The sequence below is a fragment of the Octodon degus genome, unplaced genomic scaffold (genome assembly GCF_000260255.1).
Source record: "Octodon degus isolate 3935 unplaced genomic scaffold, OctDeg1.0 scaffold00077, whole genome shotgun sequence".
NCBI classification, from domain to species: domain Eukaryota; kingdom Metazoa; phylum Chordata; class Mammalia; order Rodentia; family Octodontidae; genus Octodon; species Octodon degus.
In genome coordinates, this window is record NW_004524653.1 from 7,797,698 (window position 1) to 7,823,103 (window position 25,406).

Below are 25,406 nucleotides of genomic sequence, written 5' to 3' on the forward strand. Positions count from 1 at the left end.
ATCAGATTCCAAGAGAGAAATAAATTATTCTTAGCTGGGGTGAGAACAATATGCTTGCTCTTAGATTCCTGCTGCAATGCAGGTATGAGCAAAAGTCCTCTCTTTTCTTTTGTCACAGGAAGAAAGTGGTGGAGGCCAAAATTATGCAAGGAAATAATGGTTCGAACTATGGATTAAGGTGAGAGATGCAGGAAAAAACAAACAAACACCCCGCATTTTGAGTGTTCCTGCCGATTTCCAGCGCGGTGCTGCGCGAGGCGGGGGCCGGCCCGAATCCCAGGCGTGGGAGGTCTGCTCTTCGGACACCTCTGCTGTTAGCCCTGCACTTCGCAGGTCCACGGGGGCCTTGCGGGGTCCCACGCAGAGCCCTGTGAGATGGCTGTCAACAACCCAAGAGCGACGAGTCAGGTGCGCTCGTACATGTGTGCAAGCACACAGAGGCTCAGCGATCAAGGCTTCCTGAGAGACGGCCCCAGGCATGGCTGTTCTACCAGTGTCGCAAGGCGCACAAAGGAGCTGGGACCCAGGACGGTTGGGAGCTAGGAGAAGGGCAGAAAAGTGAGGCGTAGAGAGCATGGAAAGGGCCACGAGTGGACAGAGCTGGAGCAGCCAGTGCCGTGCTCAGGCCAGGCTCGCGCGCTTGCGGAAGGGCACACTGGAGCTGTCCAGACAGCACGGACCACCGGCATGAAGCCTGCACTTCCCACTTTCCTCCTTAGAGGGTGCTTCGAGCCCACAGGAGAAACTCAAAGCCAGTTGTAACCATAGCAGGGATGCAGCTTCCAATACGGCTCAGAGCAGCCTCCGCCCCCCTTCCCGCAAATGTGCGACGCATGCGCACCAGTGTAAACATGCCCAGGAAGCCAGGGTGGCTGCTGCCCTCCGGGAGACAGGCCTGCAGGGCCCCTGAGAAGTAAAGGAAAACGGCCAGTTTCTGCCCCAAAGTGGAGCAGTGGGAGCCACTGGGGTCAGAACTGCTGCGTGACCGGAGGCACCTGGTGGCTCAAGTACGTGGCAGCAGCGCCTTAGGTCACCATGACAACGTGGCGGGGAACATCACACCTATTCCTAACACCGCTCTCCGGCGGGCTCCTGGTGGCTTCTTCCTCCACCAGGCGGCTCCAGGACCAACTGGCAACACCACTGAGGTCGGCAGGGAGGAGGGCGCGGCATGCATTTCCAAAGCCAGCTGGCACCAAAGGCCAGGAACCCCGCGGCTCGCTTCACTTCGCTTTCTCTCAGCCTGCATGGGCCCTGGGCGTCCGCTCCTGGTCACACTGGGTGGCCACCAGCACCCGTGTCTCCGTCAGAATAGCTCCTGCTCGTCGTCCTCAGAGCCCGATGGGCCCTGGCGCACCTCCTCGTACCACTTGTTCGTCAGGCTCTTCATCTGGATGCGTCCATGGTGGAGGTCCTGAGGCAAGAGACAGCGAGCGTCACCGTCTGCCTCAGGGTCAGGGTGGAGGAAAAGGAAAAGCTGCGTGTGCACGCATGCGCGCGGGGTGCTCTGCACAGGCCCGTCGGCATCACCTGGCCAACTGCAGGAGGCTTTTCTGTGCGCCTGGACAATGAAGGCAGAGCCAGCACACTTGAAAGTCGGCTGGTCAGCAACAGCCCGGAAACACCAACTGTTAGCCAATCTACTACTACCTGAGCTCCGGGCACGGCAGCGAGGGAACAAGACGCTGAGTCCCACAAGCCACCCAGCCCCACGAGGAGAGGGAGGGGTCCCCCCAAAGCCCAGGCAGCCTCTGGCCCTCACCCTGCTCCCACCCCTGCCCATTCCAAGCAAGGAAAGGGTCGTCTGGCACGGGCCCAGCCCCACCTCCTGTGTGAGCCTCCGTGTGAAGAAGGGGTTCAGGTACTTGGCGTCCAGCCACATGAAGCCCTTGAGGTCCTGCCGCCGGATGTAGTGAGCTTCGTACTCCTCCTCGGTGAGCTCCGACAAGTGCTCCGACTCAATGGTGTTGCCCTGGGCAACAAGTCAGCCAATGGCCATCACCTGGTGTCTCCCTGGAAACTCCTACACGACCCACGCCTCCCTACACGCCTCTGTCCTGGTGACCAGAGTCCCCAACCCTAACCATGCTTTGCAACAAGTGCTAGATGACTGGGCATAGTTCCCAGGGAACTAGGAAGGTCTGTGAGAACCAAGGATGCCCAGGTCCACACCTGGCAGCTCTGGCAGAAGCTGCGGCCCCACTTCGGAAGGCTTTTGCCCACCGAATTGGTTCAGGGAGCAAAGGGGAGGTGAGGGCTGAGGTCTCAGGCACTGCAGGTCTTCTGATGGTCTCGGCCCCCAGCAGCCCAATCCGTGGCAGGGAGTTGTGGGGTGTCAGTAAAGAGAACTTCCGGTACAGAACCAGGACCAGGCCACTGGGCCTCCTGACAGTCTCTGTCCCATCCCCCACCATGCCACAGGTGCGTGTACATGGGCTTCAGCGCCGGGTCCATTAACACCAGAGAGGGTCTGTTAAACTCTAGAAGCTGCACCCCCTGCTGCGGTTTCTGCCTTCCCAGGTGTGCAGTGGGGCCTGAGAAGGTGCCTGACAAGTTCCCAGGGATGCTGTCAGAGACCCCACTCAGGACACTGGTGTGTGGCAAGGACAGGCACGTGGGCCCTGATCTGCAGCAGGACTGGGTCTTCTCTACGCCTGCAAAATGGGGCCTGTGACAGCATTTGTTTCCGCTCTTCTCAGTGCTGCTGGAAGACGCCACAGTGGCGATGTTCTTCCCAGGAATAGGGCTCCAGTAGGCACAGCACCCAGTGCTTGCCAGATGCTAATTCTGTTGGGCCCTACCCAGAACTATAAGACCCTGGTGGTGAGGCCCACTGGCCTGTGTGACAAGCCTGGACTCATTCTGATACCCATGGAAAAATTTGGGACTCTATCCAAGAGGTGTTTTTGTTTTTTCTTTTTTTTTTTTTGCGGAACCGGGGATTGAACTCAGGCCCTTGCGCTTGCCAGGAAGTGCTTATTCTACTGAGCCATCTCCCCAGCCTGTTTTTGTTTTCTAAGACAGGGTCTTTCATTCAGCCTGGCCTTGAGTTCACTATATAGCCCAGGCAGCAAACCTCCTGCCTCAGCCTTCTGAGTGCTGGGAGTACAGGCGTGCACCACAATGCCTGGCCCAAGAAGGTTTATTAAAAACACAAGAAGCCAGGGGTGCTGGCTCAAACTATACTTCCAACACCTGGGAGGCTGAGGCAAGAGAATCGCCACAAGTTTAAGGCCAGCCTGGAGTACATAATGAGTTCAAAGCCAGCTTGACCTACACAGCAAGACCCTGTTTTAAACACACACACACACACACACACACACACACACACACACACCCCAAAAGGTTGGACAGGGCAGGGAAGGGGCCTCTGCAGAAAGGAACAGGCCCGCTGAGCCCAGCAGGGCAGCTGAGGTACTGCCAGCAGTACCTAGGGGGCCTAGGTCCCCTCAGCCTGACTCCACTATTAGAACAGCCACAAGAAGACTGCTAGGCCTTTGACAACTGCCCATAGTTACTGGCGATCTTGAGCAGGAACTAGAAAAAGATACAATTCCAGAGGAAGGAGCTATGGGACGTCGTACAGCAGAGGCCAGGGCAGGAAGGTGGCTGTAGGAGGCAGCACTGGCAGGGGTGCAAAAGCCCTCCGCCACCTCTAGCCATTTTCTGTCCTGGGGGAGGCCACCTCTCATACCCTCCCAAGTCACTGCAAACCATCCTGCCCTCCTGGGACCCAAAACAGGAGGTTTCAGCAAATGCTGGGCAATGACATGATTTGGAGACCTTTTGGTGCAGCGTGTGGCCTGATGTACGGTGGGTGCCTGAAGGGGAGGGCCTGCCCCTGCTCCCAAAGAGCCAGATTCAGAACACACGTTCCTCCACGTCCACCTCAGCCCCAGTGACTGAGCTGGTGCGTGGGTGATGCCCGAGTGTGTGCATGTGCCTGTGGGAGTGCCGGGCTCTTTCCAGGTCCACCTCATTCCCCTGCGTTGGCAGACAACAGCGTGAGCAGCCCCCACCCCGCCCCTGCAGCACTGACCATCTTCTCCGTCTTGCTGAGGTTCACGTCCTTCTTGTTCCTGCGCCGGGCCTTGGCATCCTCAATGTCCATGAGGCGGATGAGGGGCATGGTGCTGCCGCCCAGCAGCAGGATGGTGAAGAGCACAATGACGATGGTGGTGGTGCCGATGAGCTGCCGCTTCTCCATAGGCTCCAGGTCAAGATGCAGGCTCAGGGCGTAGGGGATGGCGCCCCGCAGGCCTGCAGGGACAGCACAGGGTCAGGGAGGGAGCAGCAGAGGAGGTGCAGCTTCCCTGGCTGGGTCCAGCCCAGCACTGTGGACACTGGGACAGACCTGTGGAGAGGTGGGAGGGTGCAGGTGGGGTGCAGAGCAGGGACAGCCTAAGCGGCCTGCGTCCACGGCCCAGGCTGGCCAAGCCATGAGGTGAGGTGACCTGGCCAAGATACACCAGGTGTGTGTGGGCAGCCATTGTGGGCAGTGACTCCAGGGGGTGTTGCTGCAGATCGAGCCTGTGCTATGTGTGGCCCTGGCCCTGTGCTAAGCATTCTGCACACTAAGTGTCACCAATTGTCACAGAAAAACCTGAGCAGCAGGATCTGGATCCTAGAGGAAAGCTTGGTGAGTGGAACCAAGACAGCGCCCGCAGCCAGGGAAGAAGTGAGTCCCTTCAGCAAAGGGAGGACCACAGACCCAGCAGCAGGAAGCCTCTGCCCGTGGGGTCAGCCTGAGAGTAGGAAGGGGCCCAGCGGTAGGTGTGAGGGGGCACAAGGCCCAGGAGATGCGCCAGAAAGGGGGCTGGCTGGTACCCAGCAGGTCTGGGCAGGAGATCTCTGGCAATGTGGGCAAGGCCAATTCTAGCACAGCAAATGAGAGGTGACAGGTGGGGGGAATGAGTAAGGCTGACCCAGCCAAGACGTGTGGCCGTGACTCAGGGGTGGGGCCAACAGGAGCTGCTGGACAGCCGGGTCAGGACTGTGGCTAAGATTGCTGGTTTGGTGCTGGGAAAGAGGTGGGTGATGGTGGGGGGAGGACCCCTCCCCAAAGGAGGAGCTGCCCAAGCCTCCACCTCCTACACCACAGCCAGGGCTCTCACCTCAAGCCCCTTGCTCAGAACGGCCTGAGCCACGGCTTAGGTTTTCTTGGTGATTGGCAGGATTAACTATTTCACTGTACATCTTTTTCCTCATTAGCAAGCATGAGTTTCTCACACTGCATATGAATATATATGGATACTCATATATATCAAACACATACTTTTTTTTTTGGTCTTTTTGAGAAGGGGTCTTGCTATGCAGTTCAGGCTGGCCTTGAGCTCACTTTGTAGGCCTGGCTGGTTACAAACTCACAGCGATCCTCCTGCCTCAGCCTCCCAAGTGCCGGGATTACAGGCATGTGCCACCATACCCAGCTCTATACCTATTTTTGAAACAAGGCTTTTTGCAAAGAGAAATCTGAGACAAATCTACAGATGCACTTTGGAGAAAGAACATTATAAAGCACACTGCTGTATTCCAATCCACATGGAGATATTCCAATTATAATATTTAAACAAGAAAGCATAAAGAACTGTATGTATTCCTCAAAAATATTTTTTTCTTTTTTTTAAAGAGCAGAATTTTTTTCAAAAATGAATTTAAACATGCCTAAGGATCCAGTTCGTTAAGACCCAAAGATTTAGGAAGTCATTTCTAAATTTGAAAAAGTACAGAAATATTCTTGAACAGGCACTGAAACATTTAAATTAAACTATCAGACTTTTGTGGCTGAAGGGATACTTGAGCACAGAGGCTTGGGTGAGACTCGGGCAGGGGGCCCGTCTGCATTTGCGGAGGCCCCAAGGTCCACCCCAGCACTCCTGCATGGACAACAGCGAAGTTTCAACTTTCAGCTTTTAGAATTCTCAACCAATTATTACTTCAGCCTAGAAGAGAAATGAGGGTTACATCCCCACAGTTTGCCCAGCTGCACTCTGGGGAACAGGGTGGTGTGTCCTGGCTCGGCCTCTGCACTCCTCCAGGTCTCTGAGCTTCCCTGGGCGTGGCAAGGCATGGGCCTCCCTGCCCACCGCGTTGGCAAGGGGCCTGCCCTAGTAGCAGCCGTGTAGCGGGCTCTGGCAGCCAAGCACAGGCCTCCTCTGCAGCTGCCCAGCCCCGGGCCCACTCACCACTGAACCACATGATGAACATCATCTTGGGTGTGATCTTATGATCCCGGAAGAAATTCAGGAGGTAGGAAAGAGGGAAAATGTTGACTGCTCGGCCAAACAGCACGAGCACCTGCAAAGAGCAACAGAATGTTAGCACAAGTCACCCTGTTCACTTCTCAAGCTGAAGCCTGTCAAAGCTGACACAGCAGGTGACTGGCCCACTGCAACACAAAAGGCATGAGTAACAGCATGTTCAGGGAAGACGCTGATTTCTGCATGTCTAGATGAAGTTTTGTGGGTTGTTTCAGAAGAAAAGACCAGAGTGTGGGGCCGGGGAGATGGCTCAGTAGGATAAGTGCTTGACTGGCAGATGCGAGGATCTGAGTTCAATCCCCAGTTCCGCAAAAAAAAAAAAAAAAAGACCAGAGTGGTAATGACACCGATGCGATGTCAGAGGCCATGCCAGGAGCAGCAGGAGCAGATTTCAGGGCCCCACCGTGGGGGAGTGCTGCAGGGACAGCTAAGCCTATCTCTCCTCCTCTATTTTTGTGGTAGTGGGAATTGAACCCAACTTTCACACTGAGGCACTTTGCCAGTTCTTTTTTATTTTGGGACAAGGTCTTACTAAGTCCCTAAGCCACCCAGGCTGGGTGTGAACTTCCTGCCTCAGCCTCCCTAAATCTGGGATTACAGTTGTATGCCACCACACGTGGATGACAGACAAGAAGTCTGTATTCTCCCGTGGGGGCTGAAGCGGAAATGAGCTCTGAGGTAAAGGAACACGGAGGTGTGTTCCAAGAGGAGCCACACACTTGGCCCTGCCAGCGGCTGCCATGGTTTCTGGGTGCCGTCATCTACACAGGCGAGTCAGCTGTAGTGATAAACAGCTTTTTGGCTGGGCCTAGGGGTGCAGCTCAGCAGTGGCACGCTTGCCCAGCATACGTGAGGCACCTAGCTTACTCCAGGCCTTGGGTCCTAGTCCCAGGACCGCAAAAGAAACCAAAACAAACTACAGCTTTAGGTACAAGTTTAAATCTTACCCATGTGGTAGCTTAAAGCTATTTATTAATCTACTCTTTCATCTTGGTTCTCCCCACAGCTAACCGGAGAGGACAGACATGTGAGCATTCTTTAGCTTTACGTTCATTTTTCCTCAAGCGTGAACTGAGTGCCGTGGTCAGGTTAACAACAGCGGCGCCCAATCACCCAACGCTTCCATGCCAGACAGCGTGTGCGGCATCTTACGTGCTCTCTGTGGGACTACACTGAAATCTCTGCAGGAGTTTTATGAGGCAGGTATCATCACCTCCACTTTATAGACAAGGAAATGGGAGCACAGAGAGGTTAAGTAACTGGTCCAGGATGACCAGACAAGAAGAGTTCGATGCAAAACGGGCTCAGACCCAAGTGTGCCCTGGACCACAGAGGGGGCTCTGACGGTGGAACCATAACTATCCCACCCAGCTCCTCATCATGCAGGAGCCAGCTGCACTCAGGTGCTCAGGGAAACCTGGGTGTTCCTCCTAAGCCATGGCCAGTCACCTCCCTGACATCACGCCCCTGACTTTCGTCCCCTGACGCCTGGTCTCCGTTCCTACACTTGGGTTTCAGTTCCCAGAAGTGCAGCCCCTTTCATACAGTGAGCACCCTGAGGACCATCAGGTGCCCTGGAAAGGCTTCTGCGGCTACTCTCTTGTCCTGAAACCTGTGTGTGGGGACAGATGGCTGCGGCAGATAGCAGTGAGCTGCTGCCAGCAGAAGGTGGAAGCACCCGGATGGCAAAGTAGCCATCTTCAGAGCTCCTTCTCTTCTGTGTCGCCGTTTCCCCATGGGCCACACAGGCCAGCCTCACCAGTCTGCACATGGTGTGCCTGTCAGGCACATGGCAGGGAGACGGGACTTTAAAAAAACACTGGCTTCCTAATAGCTGTGTTTTGACAAGTGGCATGACAGGCTAATTGCAGGTGGATATGCTGCACTCCAGGGGGAAGGTGCACCTCAACATCACTGTGAATTAACAGGATCTGAAGAGATCAAATTATGGATTAGAGAGGGTGAGTCAGCTGCAGGGCCTGCAAGGCAGGCAGGTGGGCGGGGAGCTCAGAAGCAGGGACAAGGGCAGAGGAGGGACGCAGACAGGGACCTGGGCCTGGCTGTGCCAAAGAGCTGGCTGTCACTAACTAACCGCAACCAATCAGACACTCCAGGGAGCTGGCCTCTCTTTTAAATGCTAAACACTTATTTCTCCCATTTCATTCAACAATTGACATATGGAACCATACTGAACAGTGCCACGTGATCCAGTGGATTCCATTTTTCTTTTCCTTTTTTTTTTTTGCGGAACCCAGGATTGAACTCCGGCCCTTGTACTTGGCAGGCAAGTGCATATTCTACTGAGCCATCTCCCCAGCCCCTTCTTTTCCTTTTTAAACAGCGCATTTTGATTGGTATCCTCGGGTCCCGCCAGTCCAGTTGGGACTCTGTTTTGGGAATCCTGGGTGCCAGCATCGCCCAAGCTGCTTCCCCAGGCTGATACCCAGGGAGAGAAGGGCTTGGGGCCCACGTCCCGGGGTGCACTTACAAAGAGACACACTGGAAATAAAACTGAGTTAAGTAAGGATGTTCACTAGAAATTATGCAGAAAAAGTAGGAAAAAAAAAATCTCCAGTTTTATAATCACTGTGAACATTTGCCAGCATTTTTTTCTCTACATAACATTTTTACATGATTGCAATTGTTAATTTTGAAATCTGCTTTTATTACTCAGCCAAACAAACCAACCACATAAATTTATCCTACAACATTCAAGACCATTTAGGATTAAAAAACAGGAGTCTTTTGGGGGGTCATTCCCTCACTCAATTCCATGCCTAACCTCCCTATTGTGTTTGCCATTTTTTAAAACAGTAGACTATAAGTGGAAGAGTGTCTATGCAGCTGTTGATGGTGTGCACTTAAGTTACATAAGTGCATCCAAAATGTGGTTACTGAGCTACAAATAAGCAATTAAATAAAATACAAGGAAAATACTTACTATGCACCAGATGACAAAGGAAATTTCAAACTTGTGAGGGAAACTAAAAATGGACAGGCCAAGAAATGCAAACACACATGTTTCTGAAACAAACCAAAGAATGGATTACTCAGTGACAACTGTTTTCTTACAATACACTGCTACATCATTAGGCAAGTAAACATGCAGATGTCCCAATCCAATGTAACACTATTATAAAAAATTGTGTAACCAATTCTTTGGTTAAACTTTGTACTTACTAGGTGTGGTGGCTCACGCCTGTAATCTCAGCACTCAGAGGCTGAGGCAGGAGGACACCACGAGCTCAAGGCTGGCCTGGTCTACATAACTAAGTTTAAGGCCAGCCAACAACAGTGAGACTCAGCCTCAAAAAAACAAACAAGAAAAGAATCTTTGTACTTAGATCCCCTGTCTCTGTCTGTCTCTCTCTTGCCCTCTGCTGTCCACTGCTATTCAGACTTCCCCAATGTCCTGAGTCAATTACTTCCTCAGATAAACACTAGCCTACCCTGGGAAGATGGTAAACATAAGATTCTCTCAGGCCCAGCCAGACAGCTCAGCAGATTAAAGTGCCTGCTTAGGCAGATGCAGGTTCAATCCCCGGCCCATCCCAGCCCCACCAGGGGCCCACTGAGACAGTGACTGAGACTTGGTGTGGTGGTGTGCGGCTGTAATCTCAGTGCTTGGGAGGCTGAAAACAGGAGAATCACTAGGAGTATGATCTACGTAGTGAAACCCGGTAGACCCTGTACCAAATACATTAAAAAAAAAAAAAAAAAAATCCCATTTGCAGAACACTGTGATTGATTACTCAGGAATCCATGACAAAGTGGCACTGGTCTACATAAGTATGAAAGGGCCTTTTGTTAACTTGCTTGCCAGCACAGAGCGCCAAAGGACTGCCTTGATGTACTGAGCCATGCTGAATACAGCTGCACGATTCAGGACGCAGCTCAAGGCCAGCGGGACCCATTTCCAGCTCTCTGCTTGGCTCTGCAAACCAAGGAAGCTCGACACTGGCTTCTATGCATGTGGGAAAGAAAAGCACCCTATAAACATCAAGCTCACCACTTCAACTGTGATGCCCCAGAGGAGCCCGATCACTGGGAAGACACCGCCTAGGCATTTTAAAATAGCAACATCAAAAAACAAGTGAGCTTGCCAGGGCCAGAGCTCGGAACACTGAGATTCTGAGGCACAAGTGCCTCCCTGGCAAGCGCAAGGTCCTGAGTTCAGTTGTAATAGCAAAACTAAAAAATAAGCTTGCTATAGAACATTTCAGCAATTTTTTTTTCCCAATGTGGATATTTTTAAAAATATATTTTTAGGGGCCAGGGAGATGGCTCAGTGGAATAAGCGTTTCCCTGTCAAGCACAAGGGCCTGAGTTCAATCCCTGGTTCCGCAAAAAAAAAAATTAAAAAAATACACACACACACACACACACACACACACACACACACACTTTCACAGGGCTGGCCAAATAGCTCAGTGGAATAAAGCACCTGTAAGCAGGCTCAGGGGCCAGGGGTTTGATCCCCGGGCCTGCCTTGCCAGCCTCGCCCCCAGGGCGTGCTGAGACAGCAACTGAGACTGGCCATGGTGCCAGGCGTGCCCATAATCCCAGCTCTTGGGAGGCTGTAAACAGGTGGATCACTACGAGTCTGATCTAGTAGGGAGCCCCTGAACACCCTGTAGACCCTTCCCTAAGATATAGAAAAAAAAAAAAAAAAAACCAAACCAAAAAAACCCCACCAAAAAACCAAAAACACTTTCACCTGTGGGACAGTATATTCTCACCTTACCACTCCTTCAAAATTTATTTTAAATATGTTGTGATCAACTCCAAATTATGGCATTTAGAACACATTTACATTTAATTTGTGCTTTTCTCTAACAGCATAAATTCTAGTACATGGATATATCATGGCATATTATTATTTTTGAGATAAGGTTTCACTAAGCTGTCCAGGCTGGGCTCAACCTGCATTTCTCCCGCTGCAGCCTTCCAGGGTGCTGGGATCACAGTCCATTTAACCCAACTCCTATGGACAGATCTCTGGACTATGCAGACAGATGCTACAAATGAGTCTCCAGAAGAGACGGCCCAGGCACACACCTGCTCCCTAGGTCTGGTTTCTACTATCCATGCCAGGACTGGGCACTTGCAACCCTACAATTTCCCAATAATTTTTGGGGTTTTTTGGGTTTTGTTTTGAGACAGGATCTGTCTCTGTAGTTCAGGTTGGCCTGCTGCTTGCTGTGTAGTCCAGGCTGGCTTTGATCTTGCGGTAGTCCTCCCGCCTGCCCCCATCCTCCCGCCTGTCCCCCAGCCCTGGGATCATAGTTCTGTGTCATCACACCTAGTTTGTAAAACAGAATTGGATGAATATTTTGGGCTTTGGGCTCTTTTACATGTGAGGGCCAGGGTCAAAATCTTTAGGGTTGGCTGTCTGAGGAGGATTGTGTGGAGTACATAACAGCAGCGATGCAGGAAAGAAGCCTGGCTTATAGGCCCGCACCAACAGTGCTGAGCCGTCTGACCTTGCTTACTTGAGCCTCCTTGCTCTGTAAGGCTAGCCCCTTCCTTCTGGCAGGTGACAAAGTGGTACTAGGGCTTCAAAAGGGGATAAGGTGGGGGCCTGCCCATTAGCTCAGTAGTTTAAGTGCCTGCTTAAGCAAAGCAGTCAGGCTCAGTATGCTGTGGTTTGATCCCCAGATCCTCATGCCTTACCGGACCTGCCCTTAAGGCACCCTGAGCCAGCCACAAAAAGAGATAAAAAAAGCTTCTAAATTTTTGAGGCTAGGGAAATGGCTCAGTAGAATAAGCGCTCGCCTGGCAAGGGCCTGAGTTTAATCCCTGGTTCTGCAAAAAAAAAAAAAAAAAAAAAAAGGATAAGGTCCAGAAAAGCCAGGAGGTGCTGGTGACAGCAGCTGAGGCACAGCAAGTGGACAGCCCTGAGGGACAGTGTGAGGGTGGCTCCTTCACACCAGGTCTCAACAAGGGAGGAGCCTTTATGGGAGGTGGGGGCAGCAGGCAAGGGGTAGCAGGAAGGAGCTCAGCCTGCTGTCCCTAACAGAAGCACTCCACAGTCTGTCCCAGGGCATCATCCTGCTGTAAACTCTTCAGCCTGGTCCTTCAGGATGCTCTTGTTGAAGGGCTCTGAGAATAAGTCTGGGAAACGCTAGACAATCGTCCCCCTCTGACACTCAGAGTGGTGAAGTCTCATAGCCCAGAATCTATTGGACAGTTAACCCAGAATTTCCCCATTCTTTTTTTCACCCTGGAGAGTTTTTTTTTTTTTTTTGGTACTGGTGATCATACTCAGGACCTTGCGCTTGTCAGGCAGGCATTCAGGCTGCAGAGCTAAGTCCCACCCCTGCAGCCTTTATTCATTTAGCCAATATCAGTATTATTCCCAAGGAGTATATTTTTGGAAATGTCACTTTCTTATATTGGCAACACATGCCTCAAATGTTCGTGATCAGTAGTTTGCATTCTTTTTGGTTTTAACTGTTGGTGTCAACTGTTCCATTTAGCAGGCGTCTTGCCTGCTTTATGGAATTGCAAAGCTGGAGGGACAACTGCAGGATGAAGGGTGGGTATCCTGCTGCCAGGGGACATCTCAGCAGAGCCCACAGCAGGGCAGGAAGCCAGTTCTCTCTGGGTGGGCATACTTGCGGGGACCCCAAGGCTCGACTTACCGCACAAGAAGGCCACAGTTCGGAGGGTTTGTTGCATGAGGATCTGGGTGACCGGGGAGAGGTTGTGGTGTGTGTAGTGGGACATCACGATGCCCGAGAACAGGATGGCCATGATGCCTGCAGGATTGACAGAGGGGCAAAGTGAACAGGTGGGAGCATACGGAGCACTTGCATGTGACACTCAGACTGCTTGCATACTCCTGTAAGTCCCCAGAGCCTGGACCTTAGGGGTTTAGGAGGAAGGAAAAGAAAAGAAACCCGAGGCCTCCCGGAGGCTACAGAGAAGTAACAGGGCCTTGTCTTGCTTCGGGACCAGCTAGTGACTGGGGACAACCTGCCTCCCCTTTCGATGGACCATGTGAAGTGGCCACGACAAGACCAGGCTCCCTGCTGATCTCGGGTATAAGGGGCAGCAAAGTGCTGCGGGTGGTGGGGTGCACGAGTAGGAATCTGGATGTTGGAGCAGGGAGATAGCTCAGCAGCACAGCACCTGCCCGGCAAGCACAAGGTCCTGAGCTCAATTTCTGGTACCAAAATAATGAATCTGGGTGTGGAGAAGGGCAGACTTGAATGGACTTTCCTTAGTGGTACCGGGGATTAAACCTAAGGTCTCTGTGCTGGGCTACTTCCCCAGCCTCTTCCCTGGTCTCTTCTTTTGAGACAGAGTTCTAATTTGCTGAGTTACTCAGGAGGGTGTTATGGTTTGTGTCTAGTTGTCCCCCTAAAGCCTCAGAGTTTGAGATTAACTCATGATCCACTGGGATTATGGGTTTTAGTGCTGCTGGGATTATGGGTGTGAGTACTACACCCAGCCTGGGGCAGACAGCCTGAATGCAACTTAAGGGAGACAGACTTGCTCTCTGTGGCCACTGCTGCTGCTGCTCCTCCTTTTGCTCTCTTGCTCTCTGCCATGTGCCGCTCTGCCTTGGAGTCAGCTGAGTGTAGACTGAAACCTCCAGTAATTAAATAAACCTTTCCTTCCTTCATGTTGAGTGTCAGGTATTTGTCCCAGCAAAGAAAGAAAGGGGGTGCCATCATTCCTGGCTTCTTGGACTTTTACAATACTTTTCCTTAATTTTGAATTTTCTAATAATCCTCACATACTACCACTATAACACAGAAAGAGAGACATGCTACATATACACAGGTAGGGCAGCGTTTCTTCAGAGCTCCCCATGAGCGCACCTACAGCTTCTCTCCCCACTCAGCATCTGAGTGCCCCTGGCTGTCCCCCTCCTGCACACTTCTAAGGGACATGGCTCTCTGTAGATCTCGGTGGATCCGTGTAGCAGCACGAAACAGGCCTGTATTTACATATGGAGGCTGAGGGTTTTTTAAAATTCATTATGTAAGATGCTAAAATACACATTGAAGTAGATCTTTATAAATAAGTTTTAACTCTGTCCTGGGATCTCTGAGAAATAGGGCTTTACGGGTTCACTTCCATTTTTGAGAGGGGGAAGACCCCAGAATTACCAGGCATTCCGGCAGGTAGACTGGCTGTTACACAAAGCACCACCAAGCCGCACTCCCAGGCTGCCCTGTCCACACTCTTCAACAGCGCTGCAGGAGGGATGTGGCTGCCTGGCTCAGTCCAGGGCACCAGGCCAGGGCCAAGCAGTGCATACACAGTGGGATCGCTGGGGGAAAGCAGGGGCTGGGCCCCAGGAGGAGGAGGAGCAGCCTGTGCAGAGCCTGCGGCCCAGAGGGGAGTCATGCACTGCTGGGTTTACAGGCCTGCGCCACCATGCCCAGCTTTCTGCTGGGTTTTCAAGCAATGCCAGGAATCTGTTTCTTATGGGAAATTTTCAAACTTTTTATGAGAACTGATTTAACTGTTTGACACTTCCTGTGTGGATAAACAACCCCCATCTGGGAGCTGAATTAGATCACAGAGGCTACCTGCATAGCTGACCTACTGATACAGGGAAAGGCCACCGGACAGCCCAGGAGTAAGAGTGCAATCACTTCAGTGTGTGGCAAGGGTTGGGGGAGGGCAGGCAGAGAGGCCAGGCGAGCAGATGTGAGCCTGGGGGGACCCTCAGGAGTCTCAGGAGTCTCCCACGTTCCCGCCTGCAGCAGGGTTCTTCTGCCACCCAGAGCATCCCCATCTGCTGCAGCAGCGCTGCACAGACTGGAAATCAGCCGGGTGGGATGGTGCAACCAGGCTCATTTCCTAAGAGAGGTGGGGTATGGCTTGCTGGGCGTGGTGGGGCACACCTGTAATCCCAAGACTTGGGAGGCTGAGCAGGACTGCCTTGAGTTTGGGGCCAGCCTGGACTACATGGCAAGAGTTGTCTCAAAACAACAAAAAAGAAGGCAAAATTGTTTAAGAAAGCAAATAACAACACTGCAAAGCCCCTTAGCCATGCTCTAAACTCTGAAACTTAGTGACTTAGTGAGACTGTCTCAAAAAGTAAAAAGGGTTGATAGGGTCAGCCAGATAGCTCAGTTTAGAGCTCCTGCTTAGGAGCTGGGATTCCACCCCAATACGCTGTGCTGGCCCCGCCCGAGGCACACACTGACACGCTGGTTGAGACTGGGCATGGTGGGGTGCGCCTGTAATCCCAGTGCTTGGGAGGCTGCAAACAGGAGGATCACTATGAGTCTGATCTGTATACTGAGAACCTGTAGACCCTGTACTAAATACATTAAAAAAAAAAGGGGGGGGGTTGGTGATGTAGCTCAGCCTGCCAGTGTGAAGGCCCTAGGTTCAACCCTCAGTACTAGAAAAAAATTTCATGCTGATATAGAACACAGATTCTGAGAACAGACACCTAAGTGACTAACTAGGGAGACCACCTCATTTGCTATTGAAACCACAAAATTTTAAAAGGGACTGTTACTAATTCATCACGCTGGCATAACAGGACAGGCCTGAGGGTCTCAGGGCAAACCAGGGAGTAAGGCTAGCGATAAGACCTACCTCTGTCGGCTGTGCCTTGGGCTGGCCCTGCCATTGTCTTCTTCATGGTGAGGAGGTAGCAGCTCAGAGTTGTAGATGAGCTGAGCCTACATAGTGACTGAGAGGCAGAGCTGGGACTCAATCTAGCCAGAGCCCCAAGCCTCACCCACCGTGTGCTAAATGAGTAAGCTTAGGGAAACTGTTCCATTCTTCAGCATAGAGGTCCTGCTCCGTGGTCTGGAGGGCCATCCACCATCAGTCCTTTGTGGACTGGTGAGATAGCTCAGTGGTCTAAGCACTTATTTGGCAAGTACAGGGACCCAGGTTTGGTCCCCAGTACCACATGCTATGCTGGCCCTGTCCTGGGCACCCAGAGCTGGCTACCAAGACCAGCATGGTGGTGTAGGTCTATAATCCCAGTGCTGCGGAGGCTGAAATTAGGAGGATCACTATGAGTACGAATGAGCTATGTGTAGCGAGACCCTGTACCAAATACATTAAAGAAAGAAAAAAAAAAAAAGAAAAAGAAAAAAACAAGGGAGCATATAAAACGGGGAGGAGACAGTAAGACCACTGCACTTTCATCTGTACTCTTGTGGGAAAACCTGGAAGCTCCACAGCACCAGAGGGCCACGCAACCTCTCTCTAAAAACTATGAGCAACCAATACTCCCTCCCTGAGCGAGGCAGCAGAGCAGTGCCCTTGCCTGGTGGAGGAGTGTGTCTCGGGTCAGCACAGCTCTCTGGCCCCAGCAGCTAGAGCAGCAAACCCATACACACAGAGAATTTGTTTGAAGCACAAATTCCAAACTGATACATGAAACATCTCTTTATCAACGGGTGCTCAAAACACACACACACACACACACACACACACACACAAAAAAAAAAAAAAAAAAAAGAGGGGCTGGGGAGATGACTCAGTAGAATAAGCACTTGCCTGGCAAGTGCAAGGGCCTAAGTTCAATCCCCAGTTCCGCAAACAAAACAAAACAAAACAAAAAACAAAACAGGTGCTCAGTGTTAATCTTGAAGGGGTGGAGAAGCAATTTAGAAAAACAGGTAAAAACAGCTAAACTAGAGCCCAGTGACTCATAGGTAATGCTGACGTAAGCACCACAATTCAGTACGTAGAAGAGATGAAACCTGATGGCAGATACCAGGATGAAATTATCCTTGTGAGCTGGCTCAGGACTAAGAATGAAAGCCTGAGGCTTACAGGAGGCCTCAAACAGCAGAGGCCTGCCCGCTCCCCTACGGCCAGCTGCGCCCAGGGAGCAATGCTGAGCGGCCTCACCAGACGCCAGCTGGGGTCTGCTCTGCGTGCCAAGGACGACTGTGGTACAACTGCTGTCCAGGGTAAGCAGAGAAGCTGCGCAGGGGGTCAGGCAAAGCTGTCTTCTGGTTGGTGACAAAATGCAATGGTAGGTATGATTTCCAGCCAAAGGGAAAGAGAGGGCTGTTCTGCCCTGGTGGAGGAGCATACCTGGGGCATGAGGTGACTCCCAGCTGGGAGGCTGGGGAGGCGAGCCCACAAGAGCTGGCAGTCTGGCTGTGTGAGGAGACCAGGGAGGAAGTACAGCAAGCAGCTGTGCAGTGTTCTGGGTCCACCATGAAGGCCTCTGAAACGTGCCTGTGGGGAGACTCCAAGTGGCTGGGGAAAGGGCTGCTGGGAAGTAGGCCCAGCAATTCCCAACGCTGACCTGGGGCAGCCTGGAGCCCAAAACACTGACCTCATAGGGCTAGGGCACTTCCCTGGGCAGCACCTCCTGGGACCCATGCTGGCAAAGTGTAAAAGTCAATGCCAAGAGGACTAAATGGATTCCAAGATGATGTATGTGCCAGGAGGGAGAAAAGCCCAGCACTATATCAAGAAACATAGAAAGTTCACAGTGACTGCGTCCAATAAAAAATAAACCAGGGAGATAGCTCAGTAGAACTGGGGAGACAGCTCAGTAGAATAAGTGCTTGCCTGGCAAGCACAGGGTCCTAAATTCAATCCCCAGCTCCTCCAAAACAAACAAACAAACAAAAAAGAATAACAAGCAAAGAGCAGGACAACATGACCAAGAGGCAGGACCTGGCCCAGACTGAAGTGCGAACATCAGCCAGCAAGGACCCGAGAACAGTTCTCCTAACCACGATTCACGTGCTCAGGAATACAGGGAAAATAGGCAGGCGAGGAAGAGAGAACTGAAGGGAACATCTGCACACAGTGGAACAGAGGGCCCGGAGTGAGAAGTCAGGCGATTCCACATGGTGGGAGAGTGACCCTGAAGACATGCACTAATGGAAACCAGGTATACAGCAAACAAAGAAAACACAACGCCTGTGGGCCACCAGTGTGCTATCTATGGAACTGGGGCCCGTGGGGAAGCAGAGTGTTTAAATAAGTGGGTAAAAGTTACCAAATCTGACGTAAGTAACGTCCTCATATAACTATAAAAACAATGGACTTCCAAGCAGAATACATAAAGTACATTTAAAAAGAGTTGCTACACACCTGTCAGGATGGCTAGACTTTTTAAAAATTAAAAAAGTGCTGCCAAAGTGACTGGATTGTTCTCACATTCTGGTAGAATAAAAACAAAACAAACAAAAAAATACAGTCACTTTGAAACACACCTGGCAGTTCCTAATAAAGCATGTATTTAGCAAATGACCCAGCCTTCTAAGGCTGAGGGATTTACCCAAGATAAATGAAAACTTACAAATGTTCACAGTCCACAGGTCCTTCAGAGCCACAGGGAGATCGCATAGGGAATGTACAAACTATGGCATGTGCAGAAATGAACGTTTCTCAAAAACACAATTAAAAGAATGAGACACTAAAGACTACATACTGGGGCTGGTGAGATGGTTCAGTGGTCTAAAGCACCTACTTAGAACAAGCTAAGCCAAGCAAAGCACAGGGACCGCGGTTAAAACCCCCAGCACCACATGCCAGCCCGCCCACCCCCTGGTGGGCTGAGCTGGCCACACACAAAATAAATAAATAAATATTTTTTTAAAAAGACTACATACTGCAGAGAAACCACAGTGACAGAATACGGTCATCAGGCACAAGGGCTCAGAGACAGGTAGAGGGGACAAGGGAGGCACATAGGGCGAGGTTGTTTCATATCTTGACCATGGTGGCTACATGGCTGCATATATTTAAGAACTGCACACTTAGAATGGTGTTGTTTATTACAGGCAAATCATATCTCAACAAAGCTGAAAATAAAGAATGAGAAAAACCCTTCCTGTCACAGAGATCAAAGCAGCTGCTGTAGTGGTGCTCCCTGGGCAGCACCTTCCCTGCAAGGTGGGTTCAGGGTGTCTTGGGCAGATCCCAGTCCCACTCAGGGACAGACACATGTACAGAAGGCAGGAGCCATGCTCTAGCTACCCATTTCCGGGTCAGCACCCTTGTAATCTGACTAACTGTGGACACAGGCTCAACTATACTGGGGGCAGGAGACTACCTGTCAAGTCTTTTGTGGGCAGGGGCTACTGACGGATCCCAGGAAGGGAGGGCTCCAGGATTCCTAGTGCGTGCCACTCCACCTGCAGCTGGGAGACCAGGGCCCCTAGCTGAGGGAACTGCACGCCTTCCTCCCTTGGGGTGCAGGGAGAAGGCATGGGGTGAGACTGTCTTTGTGTGAATCTCATGGCCACCACTTACTATCTGTATAGCCTTGAGCTAATGACTCCTCTTAGCCCTCCAACCTACTCCATGGGGTAGTGGGAGCTTTTAAATCTTAATGCAAGCTGGGCACAGCAGCACATATTACTCTGCCTCAAAAAACAAGGTAGAACAAAACAAAAACAATACAGGCTTACTGCACTGCCCACTAAGCCCCACTCGGGCACCATCACTCCACGGGCACATGGAGCTTGTCCCCTACCTGGCCCACCTGTGTGGTTTCATGATGATCTGTCTCGGAGTGGCATGATGAGCACTCATTTTTTTGGGTGTTTTGAGATGAAGCCTCACTAAATTGCCCAAGCTGGCTTCAAACTTCTAATCCTCCTACCTCAGCCTCTTGAGAAGGTGGGACTACAGATATGTAACAGTGCACCTGGCTTGAGTGTCAGATTTTTGGTTTTTTCCCTTTTCTTGTTTTTTCTGAGATACGTCCGTGGGCTATGTAGTCCAGGCCAGCCTTGAATTTGCTGTGGCCTCAAACTATCCTCCTGCTTCAGCCTCCTGAGTGCTGGGATTATAGTTACACACTGCTATGGCCAGCCTAAGCATCAGTTTGTGAGTCAAAACCACCACCTATGCATAGTTGTTTCACCAATTCCTGCTAGGACGCTGGGCCCATGTATTTCATCTCTACCAACCTTGGGTTTTCTCATTAGTAAAACAGAAATCTTTAGAGTACTTATGCTATTTATGAAGGAGTGTCACTGACAGATGAAGATCAATGACAGAAAGTAAAGAACTGTAACTTTGACACCAGTGTGACTAGATCCAGCCACACCTGAATCCAGAGTGTTATCCCTTGAGAATGAACAAATCAACTCTTCTGAGAGCGACTGTTTCTCCTGACTCAAAAGTGACCCAACTGACAAAAGCTCTTTCAGCAGGCAGGACAAGCCATTGCTACAGCACGTCCAGACCTCCGTTACTCACCTGAGAGTGAGATTCCTTCTGCGAGCCCATATGGTAGATAGGCAAAAATGATCATCATGCCGAACTCCAAGGAAGGCGTTTTCCTCAAGTCAATGTGCTTTAACACGTAAATGGCAACTGTCAAGGAAGAAGGATCTGGGGCAGTGGATGGGAGATGCAGTGATGTCACAAAACTGCTGCCTTTCAAATACATAAACAAATACAAAAAATTTTGAACATTCCAAGGTTACAACTCAGAGTGTATTATAATGGAATCTTTCCTTGGTAAGAAAAGAATCTGACAACATGCAAAGGGTTCCTCAGGCAAATGGTGGGGGGAATTGAAACCCATCTAAATCAAGTCCTTTAGAAATGCTGACCGAGGGCCATGGATGAGCTCAGGGGTGCAGCACTCGCCTCGCACGTCCCGGAAGGCCCTGGATTCCATCTCCAATACTGGGAATGTGCTGGCAGTGCCCAGGCTGCAGACACACAGAGGACGGCCCAAACTGCTACCACCTTCCAGGACACTGGCAGCGCTCACCCAGGGGCAGCCACCATCTTGCCTGGCAGGGACCCAAGGAAGAACCATTACCCTGTGACTGACCACTCCTACACTCAGAACCATGGAGGCAGAGTCTGTGTATACTCAGATATTGCTTACAAAGCCTGTACTACAGAGCTCAGAGTCTCAATTTACTTGGTTTTGGGACAATATAGGCTTTCTGAAAAAGGTAAGTACAGAGGAGAATACCGAACTGAAAAAGTTTTCTTTTCCATTCTACCTACTGGTACAATATGAAAAGCTGTCAGCCGACTCAATAGAGCTTTTACCTTCTGGACAAAGGAGCTGAGGGAAAAACTCAACAGAATGGCAGAAAAACACGCCTGTAGCCAGGCAAGTCTTTTCCAGCCATCTGTGAGACAAACTGCTCGGGCAGGAGGGCCAAGCGGCACGTCCCACACGCACGTATAGAAGTGGTCTGGAGCCTGCTCTTATTTTAAACATGATGAATTTTCAATGGCAGTAAAGGTGTCACTGCCCTAAGAAGCCTTTTCTTCCCTGGCTGGAAAGCTCATGTGTTTTGTTTTGTGGAACCCAGGATTAAACTCAGACCCTTGCACTTGCCAGGCAAGCGCTTATTCCACTGAGCTATCTCCCCAGCCCCTTCACGTGTTGTTAAGCAACAAAATCTGCAAATAATTTTGATGATACTCGCTCTGGAGGCCCCTTTTCCAATCCTTCCAGACAATCATTTTCAGTGGGGTAAAGATTTTTTGTGATTTCTTTTGGTACCAGGGATTGAACTCATGACCTTGTGCTTGCCAGGCACGTGCTTATGCCACTGAGCTATATCCCCAGCCCCTCTTTCTTTTTTTCTTTTTAACTTTTTTATTTTTGAGACAGGGTTTTACTATACAGCTTAGGATGGCCTGTCACCCAGGCTGGCCTTGAACTCTCAGCAATCTGCCTGCCTCAGCCTCCCAAGTGCTGGGATTACCAGTGGTGCGCCACCATGCCTGGCCCTGCAAATTCAATTTCAAAAAATTTTATTTCCAGAGGGAGACAGCTCAGTAGAATAAGTGCTTGCCTGGCAAGCACAGGGTCCTGAGTTCAATCCCTGGTACCACCAAAAAAAAAAAAAAAAAAAAAAAGAAAGAAAATTTTATTTCCAGTGTACTGAGTGTGAAAATGACAGTGGAGAAGAAACGTCATGCGCGCATGGTGGCTGCCCTCTGGTAACTGAGAAGTCCTCTGAGTCACACTTCATATTCAGCAGGATATGTCCTTTTTAAGCTTTGAAAAGTGACATGCTACATTTCACAAGCTCAATTTTAAAATCCTTGAATTTAATTTACAAATCAGTTTGAGTGTTTCTCAAACCAGAACTCTGCAAAAACCCGTCTTTTAAAAAAAAATCTTAGATTACAATCAGCCTCTTAAAAAATAAAATCAGCCCCACTTCACGCATTCATCACATTAAAAGGATATTAGTGCAGAAATCAAGCCAGTCAGAGTTCCGAGTGCTGCGGAGCCAAAGAACATCTTGAGGAAGTAGCCAAGGGCTTGTAAAAATGTTTGCCACCCACTGACATCTGACATATTTTTTCTTGTTAAACCTTCAGCTGTGCTAAGAAATAGAAAACAGAAAAAAGTTAAAATGTTGCAGACAGTTCTCAGGCATTAATGTGTAAAAAGCTGTGCCCTGCTCAGTGGCCCTTGCGCCCACTCCATCACTCAGCTGGTCAGGTGTTTCCTTGCTCACTCACTCTCTCCCAGGTGTTACAGTAGTTCCTGGGCTCAGAGGTGAGCGGAATCGGTGCCCTGGAGGAACTCCCTAAACTAACGAGGGAGAAAAGCGGGAGGAGAGACAGTGAATGCCGAGCTGGGGCAGGGTGCGGGGAGGGCTAAGGGCTGCAGAGACACAGGGCAGGCAGCTACCTGGATGGGCTGGTCCTGAGGGAATGGGCTGGCTTTACTCCGAGATAGACGAGTTCAGCTTTCAAAGAAATGTGGGGAGGCACCCCACATGGGGAAGGCACATATGCCAAAGCAGGGAGACAGGGAGCCCAAGCACACGGTGCACGTCATGGGAGCACGCGCACACACACACACACACGCACACGCATGCACATGCACACACACAGGCCTGGGTGGTGCGGAGGTGTCACCCTGAAGGCCAGGAGCCTGGAGGAAGCACTTTCAGAACAGGGAGCCCAGGCCTGGGGCTGAAGCCCCGGCTACAAGTCCAGGGGAAGCAGGACCGGGGGGTTTTGGCTAAGTGGGGCTTTTGCGGGCTTTCAGAGGAAGAACAGAGGGAACTTCCCTTACACTACAGCAGAACAAATGAAAATGTCTCCTTTTTTTTTGGCGGTACCAGGGATAGAACTCAGGACCCTGTGCTTGCCAGGCAAGCACTTACTCTACTGAGCTATCTCCCCGGCCCGAAAATGTCTGACGCTATTAAATACAACTGCCTGTTTTAGCCCCAGAGAAAAGCATCACACTGCACACATGAAGCTACTGCTGTAAATATCCTCCTCCTACTCAGTCCTGCCAGCTCCGTCTTCCCGTCTTTGCATCAGTTACATCCCACACCTGGTCCTCAACTCTCAACTGTGTCCACTGCTGTCCCTCCCCAACTCCGGGCTGTGCCTGCCGCCCTATGGCCACTTGACTTGCTACCACCCTGGGTCTGCGCTCAGCAGCCCAAGTGACCCTTTTACAGTGCACACCCGGCCAGTTCCCAGCCTGCTCCACAGTCCTCAGCAGCACATGATGGCCCCAGGAGGAAGCCAGGCTAAGGACGACGTGGCTCCCTCACCTCTCCGACCTCATGCCCTCCCGACTTGGGTTAGATCCACTGTCCCTGGCATCTCCCTATGGGTCAACGCAGGCCCCAGTTAACTCCCTCATCCATGCCCTGATCAAGTGACACTCCCTGACCCTTCATGTAGGCAGCACATTTACAGGTCCTCACTGGCTGCCTTCTCCAGCACAGGTGAAAACTACAGCAAGTCATTCTGCAAGGCCTGAGCCTCTGTCCGTCTGCCTGGGACCATCTGGCCGGGGCCTACAGCCCGGCTCAGCACACTTGAAACACTCAACATGTTTTTGCTGTGGCAGTAAATAAAACCAAGAATCATTAATAGCAATCATTTCATTTTTGTTCATTTCTTTTATTTTTGTGGTACCAGAGATTAAACTCAGGTCCTTATACTTGCCAGGCAGGCACTTATGCCACTGAGACATCTGCCTGGCCCTCTTTATTTCTTTTGTGAGACAAGCTCTCATTATGCAGTCTGGCACTGAATGGAGGCACTGAATTAACTATGTTTCCCAGGCTGGTATCAAATCATGGCAATCCTCCTGCCTCAGTCTTCTGAGTGCTGGGATTTGCCCAGTTTTTCTCCTTTCATTTTCAAGTAGAATAACCTCTGACAAGCTGGGCATGGTGGACTTCCTAGCCTGGACTACAAAGTGAGTTCAAACGTAGCCTGAATTGGAGGAGGGGGAGGAAGGGGAGCTGCAGAGGGAGGAGGGGGGAGGAAGAGGAGAAGGAGAAGGAGAAGGAAGAAGGAAGAAAGAAGAGGAGGAAGGGAAGGAGGAGGAGAAAGAAGAGAAAGAGGAAAAGGAGGAGGAGGAGAAGAAGAAGGAGATGGAGAAGGAGGACATGGAGGAGATGGAAGGGGAGATGGAGGAAGAGATGCAGGAGAAGATGGAGGAGGAAGAGGAAGAGGAGAGGAGATGAAGGAGGAGGAGGAAGAGGAGGAGGATAATCATTTCGGACCAAAGGGAGGCTTGGGCAAAGACCTCAGGAAGCCTTTCCTGGAGCTGCATAGCTAAGGATAATGTAGCACAGGTTCTGCAAAGTCTTACGAAAAAGAAATCTGCCTTTCTTCACACAAGTTTTCCAGACTCTCCTGAACACAGCGTCTCCCCCTTCCCCTTGCTTTCTCTGAAGATCACAGGCTAATAGCTCATCCTGGGGACTGTGGGAGTCCATTAGGCTCTCCTTGGTGAAGGGCTCTGAAAGGCCAATGTCAGCTACGAGTTGTCACAGCGAACCTACAGACTACAGGTTTGTGGTGCACGGCCCCTGCCCTCCTCACTACTAGCTAAATGTAGGCTGCTTTCACTATCTCCTCTTTATACTGGGGAGCTGAAGCACAAAGAGACTAATTTGGTTTAACGGCAGCTCCAGGGCTGGCCAATAGGTTCTGAACTGCAGGTCAAGAGAGCTCAACTGTGCAGGGGCTGGGGGTTTGATCCCTGGGCCTGCCAGGCTGGCCCTGCCCCTGGGGTGCACTGAGACAGCAATTGAGACTGAGCATGGTGGTGCACGCCTGTAATCCCAGCTCTTGGGAGGCTGTAAACAGGCAGATCACTATGAGGAGGATCTAGTAGTGACACCCTGAACACCCTGTAGACCCTTCCCTAAAATCCAAAAAAAAAAAGCACAATTGAGCTCTTCCTGACCTGGCAATTTTTTTTTT

The 25,406-nt window shown here is 50.9% G+C and overlaps 1 protein-coding gene across 1 annotated transcript in view; it reads right to left on the reverse strand.

Annotated features, from left to right (window-relative positions):
* Positions 1-1,297: 1,297 nt before the first annotated feature.
* Slc9a8 (solute carrier family 9 member A8) overlaps positions 1,298-25,406 on the reverse strand; it is a 71,360-nt gene continuing 47,251 nt past the window's right edge. Inside the window, exons 9-16 of the mRNA XM_023720775.1 lie at positions 22,402-22,540; positions 20,430-20,535; positions 12,905-13,021; positions 9,202-9,284; positions 6,186-6,297; positions 4,040-4,260; positions 1,826-1,972; positions 1,298-1,414 (exon numbers count right to left, since the gene is read on the reverse strand). Coding sequence (XP_023576543.1) covers positions 1,307-1,414; positions 1,826-1,972; positions 4,040-4,260; positions 6,186-6,297; positions 9,202-9,284; positions 12,905-13,021; positions 20,430-20,535; positions 22,402-22,540 — 1,033 coding nt within the window. The 3' untranslated portion in view covers positions 1,298-1,306. The remainder of the gene's footprint in view (positions 1,415-1,825; positions 1,973-4,039; positions 4,261-6,185; positions 6,298-9,201; positions 9,285-12,904; positions 13,022-20,429; positions 20,536-22,401; positions 22,541-25,406) is intronic.